This window comes from Hippichthys cyanospilos, chromosome 4 (genome assembly GCF_059441005.1).
Source record: "Hippichthys cyanospilos isolate Australia breed blue-spotted pipefish chromosome 4, RoL_Hcya_1.0, whole genome shotgun sequence".
Taxonomy (NCBI): Eukaryota; Metazoa; Chordata; class Actinopteri; order Syngnathiformes; family Syngnathidae; genus Hippichthys; species Hippichthys cyanospilos.
The window spans coordinates 18759987-18767458 of record NC_142372.1 but is presented as its reverse complement, the minus strand read 5'-3'; the positions used below and the strand labels follow the sequence as shown (position 1 = coordinate 18767458).

Genomic DNA, 7472 nt, shown 5'->3' with positions numbered 1-7472 from the left:
AAATATTTAAATAAGGTCACTGCTGGCACACTGGTTCATTTCTGTAACTTTTATGTATTTTTTATGAGTTCACACTCAGTGATGTGCATGGTTCTGGGGGTTAGCTATGCAACCTGTGATTGACTGGTCACCAGCCTGGGAAATTGCCTTCCCTTGCCCTAAGTCAGGTTAAAATGGATGGAGGGATGCTTACAATAGCAATGAAATATTTACAGCTACATTTCTAAAAGCTGATATGGTGACGTGGACTAAATGTCATTGGGTAGATGGATAGAACGAGACATGGGAGGGGGTTACTGTGATATGGCAGGATAGGACAGAGCATGATGATGATGATGATGTGTGCACGAATCCGTGTGTGTGCGTGGGGGAGGGGGGGGGGGGGGCAGGGGGGTTGGAGGAGAGAGGGAGAGAGGCAGGTGGAAAGAGGAGGGGTCTGGGTGGTCCAGACAATCAGTCCTTGTGTACCTCACACACACGCATTATTAAAAAAAGACTATCACTGCCTCTCAGGTCTGCCTCACTGCCGGACTGCGCGATCACGACACCCCAGCCGCCCCACTTTTACTGCACTTTTCTCTCTACGTGATCCAGACCAAACTGTTCTGACGAAGCATGCTTTGAACGATACGTTATATCAGAGCAGAGAGGGGGAACCGCGCTCCACTCGAGAAGGCAGCGCGCGTATGGAAATATTTATGAGCACTAAAGGGATCCATGCGGGCACGCAGCATCATGAGAACACTCCTGCCACCAACAAGGTGAGACAAATAGATCAATTCAGCCAATGTTCGTGTTTTGGGTGAGGGAATTGATTGCGTGCATGCACATTTCAACGCAATGTTTTGCACTCTTGCTGGTTGGGTGGGATGCATTCGTTTGTGCAGCGCTGCCTTATCGCAGCATTACCGAGCATGACTCCATCTCACATCAGCTCATCAGCAAGCTCAACCTGTTCACTGCGGTCTACATACACTACAGAATGGCTATATGATAGCTTTATGTCGTGGAAATCACAGCTTGAGTTTTAAATCAGCTCCCATGTAGATTGCGCTCTGGGTATGGCATCTGCAATGTAAGCTCACAGGCTATCTATTATCTCCCATTAATTCAAGGAAAAGGCAAACTCATTTCATTATTTCAAGGCAGTGTATGTTTAACTTGTTCTGAAAGAATTTGAAGTGATGCCAAATGAATTCTCAGTTGGACCTGACAAATGTAATGCTGTCAGATGTGGGGATGATGAGAGGTTTTATTTATTGTACATCATCAAAGCTTCCTGCATGAAGGCACACGCTCGTGATTCACTGTTTTGGAAATGATTTTTTTTTTTTTTCCCCCACTTGCAGCAACCTCTCCCCTTGACGTGACATTGTTTGAGCAGCTTTACTCTGGTTTGTTTCATTTTATGGGTGAAATTACAGTAGGGTTTTTTTTCCCTCTTCAGTCAGACTATTATGGTACTTGATGCATGAATGTTTGGATTGACAGAAAGCGAGGCGACATATCAAGTACCAGTACTGCTAGCTAAGGTTTTTCCAAAGGCTGCCAAGCTATTTTTATCAAATACAAGCAGTCAGATATGCTGTTTTGAGTTGAGTATTATTATTTCAAAGGCATTTATGTTCTCAGGAAGAGAAAATGATCCCTTTTCAAGTACTGCTTTTACATTTTGTTGTTGTACTCAATTCTTAGTTGTCCTTCAACTCTACTTGATACGCGGGTTTGAAATAGACCCAGAAGCCGTCAGGAGTCAAAAGTGGAAAAGTATAAAGTCTTTATACACAAAAATCGAACTCGATGGCTGATACTGTTGACATCAGTTGCTACGCAGTTGCTCTGGTCTTGTATTTGTAAGTGTCACATTTTGTCAGTTTTACGTATTCATCACTGTTGTCATTTCCAGTATTTACTGTTATGACTGCTTTGGCCTGATTTGTTCATGGTTTCACCAAATGAAGTCAACCACTCAAGCTGTCTTGTCAAGATTTTTACCATGTTTTGTTTTTTTTCTGATGCTATCAAGTTTCCCCAATTACAAGTCCAGTTTGAGGTTGAGTGTCTAAGTTTAGTTTCCGAGTTCAGGTCAAGTTTCAGGATTTTGTGTCGAGACTTTCTACTTCCGCATCGCTGTGTCCATCCTGCTTCTATGTCCAAAACCTGTTCCTTATCTGACATAAAGTATGTCATGTGAATATAAGGCCTTTAATCCGTCACTTTGAAACATAAAAGTGGTGCTACAACTTCATTTATCCATACTTTCATTCAAAATGAAACATAAATTGCACATTTATGTTCAAAGCAAACTCTGAACCATTTAAATTATTTTAAAAGAAGGCCAAGTGTAATTTCTTACCCCCCTGTAAATTGTTTGTCCACAGGGAGAACCTGGCATGGATCCCTGAGTCTAAATGAAGTGGTTCCGCCATGCAATGTTCCTGGAAGGCAGTGATCGTGCTGGCCTTGGCCTCCATCGCCATCCAGTACACGGCCATCCGTACACTCATCTCCAAGCCTTTCCAGCTGTGCACGTTGCCCAGCCCACAGAACTGCGGTCTGGGGGATCAGGAGACCGAACCCCCCTTTGAACGGGGGGCAGGAGGCTGTGAAGATTACCCTTTCTTTTACCCGAATGCATCCCGCAAAACCCACATCCTGGTCCTAGCCACTACCCGTAGCGGCTCCTCCTTTGTCGGCCAACTTCTCAACCAGCACCAAGAGGTTTTTTACCTGTTTGAACCCCTTTACCATGTCCAGACCACACTGATCCCCCGTCTATCCCACAGCCACAACACAGCAGACCGCCGCGTGATGCTGGGAGCTAGCCGAGACCTCTTGAGAAGCCTGTATGGCTGTGACCTATATTTCCTGGAGAGCTACATCAAACCAACTCCCACAAACCACACCACAGACAAACTTTTCCGCCGCGGTGCGAGCCGAGCGTTGTGCCAGCAACCCGTATGTGATGCTTTCGGCCCCGCCGATGTTAACGTGGAAGAGGGGGACTGTGTTAAGAAATGTGCACTTCTGAACATGACTTTGGCGACCGAAGCCTGTCGGGAGAAACGACATGTGGCCATCAAGATTGTCCGTGTGCCCGAGATCGGGGATTTGCGCGCCTTGTTGGAGGACCCCAGAATGAATATCAAAGTGATCCAACTTGTGAGAGACCCCCGTGGTATCCTATCATCCCGGATTGAGACGTTCAGGGATACGTACCGCCTGTGGCGAATTTGGCGGGCCACTGGGCGAAAGCCCTACAATCTTGACTTGAGTCAGCTCACTGTTGTCTGTGAAGACTACCGAAGCTCCGTTTCAACTGGTCTCAGCCATCCATATTGGTTGAAGGGGAAATATATGCTGGTTCGCTATGAAGATTTGGCTAAAAATCCACTCCACAAGACGAAAGAGATCTATGACTATCTGGGACTGCCGATGGATAAAAACGTGGAAGACTGGATACATGCAAACACCCGCGGCAGCAATGAGCCATCAGCGAAACACAAATTTGGTACAATACGTGACTCCGCGGCTAATGCCGAGAGTTGGCGCTTGAAACTCTCCTATGACATGGTAGAATACACTCAGAGCGTGTGTCAAAAGGTTCTCAACCAACTCGGATACAAGGCTGTGAGATCAGTGGAGGAACTAAAAAACATGTCTATCTCACTGGTGCAAGACAAAACCTTTGTACCCTTTTTGTAACAAAGATAGTTCTCCGGTGACTATTTTTATATATTTATAATTGTTGCCTTATCATGTCATTGGTTGGTTGTTGCTTTCATTCTGTCAATTCAAGTTTGCACTAAATGAGAATTTGAATGCACGAAGGGACTAAGGATGATCCCCAAATTTTGTGAACAGCACACTTACAACACCGAATAATCAAACACGCTAGTTTACAAATGTGTCTTTTATGTGTTCCCATTAACAGAACATTGTCTTCATCCACTGTGTATGCAAGTAAAATGTTGCCCTTCAAAAATGTGTATGTAAATGGAATGGGTCAATATTTCTTTTACAAGGAATGACAAAACTGTGCAATAAATAGTGAATGTTGCAGTCAACCTTCAGTGTTTATATCCATGTGTTAAGAAACTTACATGCAGTCATTGCCTCTAGTGATACATACATACTGTATATATACTGTGTGTGTATATATATATATATATATATATATATATATATATATATATATATATATATATATATATATATATATATATATATATATATATATATATATATATATATATATATATATATATACAGTCACAAGCCTATTAGCATTACTAATAAGTAAGCTATACAGTATTGCAATTTATTCACAAGCCAGGAAAACACTGTTTACAAGTGGAAAGGGCCTCAGAGTAATTAATTGGATCATTTCTAAATGAAACGTGCACTTCTCGAGGATGTTATTTTCATGTGTCAACTATGAAAGATGACACATATGGACACACATGTGCACACTTTTTTTTTTTGTTCTTGACTTCAAAATTGCGATGATGGTTTCTTTAAATCTTATGTGACAGTCTCTCCCTGTACAGTATGTACAAAGAGTTGGTGTCGCTTATGTATTTGCATTTTTTTTTCTTTAGTCATCAAAACATTTTAGATTTTTTTTTACGTGCATGTAAAAAAGCATCGTCGAATAAATGTTCTTCTCACATAGGCCACACTACATGAGAAATATTCTTTTAATTGACAAAATTCGTAAATCACATTTCAAACAATAGTTCAGTAAGTATAGTATATATAACCTCATTAAAAAAAAATACCACAGGTGGCAAAGCGTAAAACAACTAAACCTTGGCTGATGATGCCTCAGAAGATGAATTGTAAGATGAATGTCATCTTTAAAGCCGAGGCTGATTTCATCTGTTGAGAACCTCTGATGAAAAACCTTAGATGATGTATTTACCTGATACTGGAATTAAATTTCCAGTATTCTTTGGACTGGTTGCTACGGACATCTGAAATATCTATGTTTCAAAACTTTAAATGCTTTTCTTAATATGAGAAATTCAGCCTGGCAATGTTCAAATTGCAGTGACCATCATTTTTTTTTCCTACGGGTTGGCACCTCTAATGTTAGTTTCCCCACAAAATAACCCATGTGAATGAATGCTCATCAGTATTGGTGGCCCAATGTCCTTTGAGATGCAGAGCACAAACCTTTTGATCCTCCTCAGCGTCACGGCTGGAGGCAAGTGCTCTCTTCCTTCTGTTTTTCTATCGTCCACCGATTTCTTGCTGCAGACCTCTCATGGGGTTGATCTTTTACTTCAATGCTCACTTTTGTTTTTTACCTGACTTTATATATATAAAAAAATAGCTGGCTATACTTGTACATGTTTTTACTTGTTTACTGTTTCATTGCTGTTTCATAATTCTAGGATTATGCGATCATTGCTTGAACGACTTCAACCAAGCAGTGCTTGTGCTCTTGGGAAGGGACAAATATGACATATTTTTCATCATTTTCATTTTGTAATTCATTTCTTTCTCTGTAAAGGAATTCCGAGCAAGCTTGGATAGATAATATAGCTAAGATAGGGGGAGTTACTGAAAGGTAGATCACATGATCTACCATTCAGTAACTCCTCCTATCTTGTGCACCTCTCTCATTGCTGTGGTCTTAGGACTTTTCTTATACATCCCTCTTGTCAGGTCGCGCGTTCAATTCCAGCTCTGGCCTTCCTGTGGGGAGTTTTCTCCCGGTACTTCGGTTCCCTCCCACATTCCCATAAAGATGCATGGTTTGTATATTGGACACTCCAAATTGCTGTGTGTTTGTGAGTGCCAATGAATGTTTGTTTATGTGTGCCTGCAATTGGCTGGCAACCAGTTCAGGGTGTGCCCCATCTACTGCCTGATGACAGCTGAGATCCAGCAGAGCCACGACCAGATAATTATCTTTGAAACAAATGATTTATTTATTATTCTATTCGAAGGACTGAAAAAAGGAATTGGGGACAATACAATGGAGATAGCAAAACAATGGAGATAGCAAGATCCGTTGGGACATGGGACACACAAGGCTCGAAATTGAGGTTGTCCCAGTTAAAACAAGGCGTCTGGCTACCCGAGACTAGTGTTGATATGGTTTACGAAAATTAAACGAAATTATTTTCGTCTATGCACATTCATTGATAAACGATGACTGAGATGAAATCACTGTGCATTTTTGTTGACAGAAATAAGACGACACGAAAATGTGATTCATTAAATAAAGATTGGGCTAAAATCAATGGATCCATGGACATTTTAGTTCACAAAGACAAAACGGAAATTATGATTTTCTTCAAATCCTGTTTTCTCCCTCTCTACGAGGACAGTCACACACTTTCAAATCTGCGGCTGTGAGGAAGCACAGCGTGCCATGCGCAAACACATAGGTAGACGGCTGGATTCACAGCGGTGAAAGGAACTGTAAAACATCGGTCTCACTTTGCACAGGTACGGGAGGAAAAAGAACACAGGATATGTGGACACATTTGTGATCCCATAAAGTTGAGTTTGAGTCAGTCACACAGAAGAAAATGTGAGCACAAGCTAGTTGGGAAAAGCACGACAAACCTGAAGAGGCATGTCATCACTAAAACATGGCGGTAAGTTTGGTGCTTTGGTGGTTGTTTTTCTAGCCCACATCACACCACTGACTGCAATGTTCTAACAATAATGTTAAACTGACCACCAACTAATGCTGGCTAACTTGCTATCTTGTAGCATGTAGCGATACCCATTTGTTGGGGGAATTGTATGTCGAACTGAATTTGTACTGCGATACGGAACTTGTGCTGGCCAGGCAACAATGGTTTAAAGAAGCACTTTGCTTTTTTTTGTGTGTGTGTTTTTTGTTTTTTTTGGGGGGGGGTTTACGTAAAGGCAATTTGTTTCCACAAACAGAAATATAGGGAGAGATATTTTTAACAAATGAAGAAGAGAGGATTTTGCAGGTTTGGATCCTTCTAGACAGTCTGAAATTGCATTAAAACTGCAACTAAATTTGAAAGTGGCTGATAAAATTAACATTCGTTCAGACTCTATTAAAGAGGTAGCATAGTTAACTACAGGCTTTGTGTTTAATTGATCCAGATTAATGACATTTAAATTCATGCAATTAAAATGGAATTAATTAGTTGACTGAATAAAGTAATCGACAAATGAATATTTTTAACTCTGAAAAAAAATGCATTATTAAATGTATTTTTTTTCAGAGTTAAAAAGATTACCCCCTCTAATGAAAGTACTTCTAGTGATTCTCTACAAGACAGTACAAAATCAAAAGGTCAGAATTGAACAGACCTAATGTAGATGAACCATTAGTGTAATTGGTAATTTGGAGATGGGAGCACGGACAAAAGGTTCTACATTTTAAGGAACAAAGGTGCTGCATTGTTTGGGAAACCAAAAACTGGAATTAAAATGTGTAATTTCTATAATGTGTTAGGTTATTTTTAATTATT

At 40.8% G+C, this 7472-nt stretch overlaps 1 protein-coding gene across 1 annotated transcript; it reads left to right on the top strand.

Annotated features, from left to right (window-relative positions):
• Positions 1-450: 450 nt before the first annotated feature.
• Positions 451-4067, top strand: chst1 (carbohydrate (keratan sulfate Gal-6) sulfotransferase 1). Its single transcript, XM_088414148.1, has 2 exons — positions 451-761; positions 2382-4067. The coding sequence occupies exon 2, from the start codon at positions 2428-2430 to the stop codon at positions 3703-3705; it is 1278 nt and encodes a 425-aa protein (XP_088270274.1). The 5' UTR covers positions 451-761; positions 2382-2427; the 3' UTR covers positions 3706-4067.
• The last annotated feature ends 3405 nt before the right edge of the window (positions 4068-7472 follow it).

Bases quoted from the DNA above. Each gene is read 5' to 3' on its own strand.
- chst1 (XM_088414148.1), top strand. From the start codon at position 2,428: ATGCAATGTTCCTGGAAGGCAGTGATCGTGCTGGCCTTGGCCTCCATC.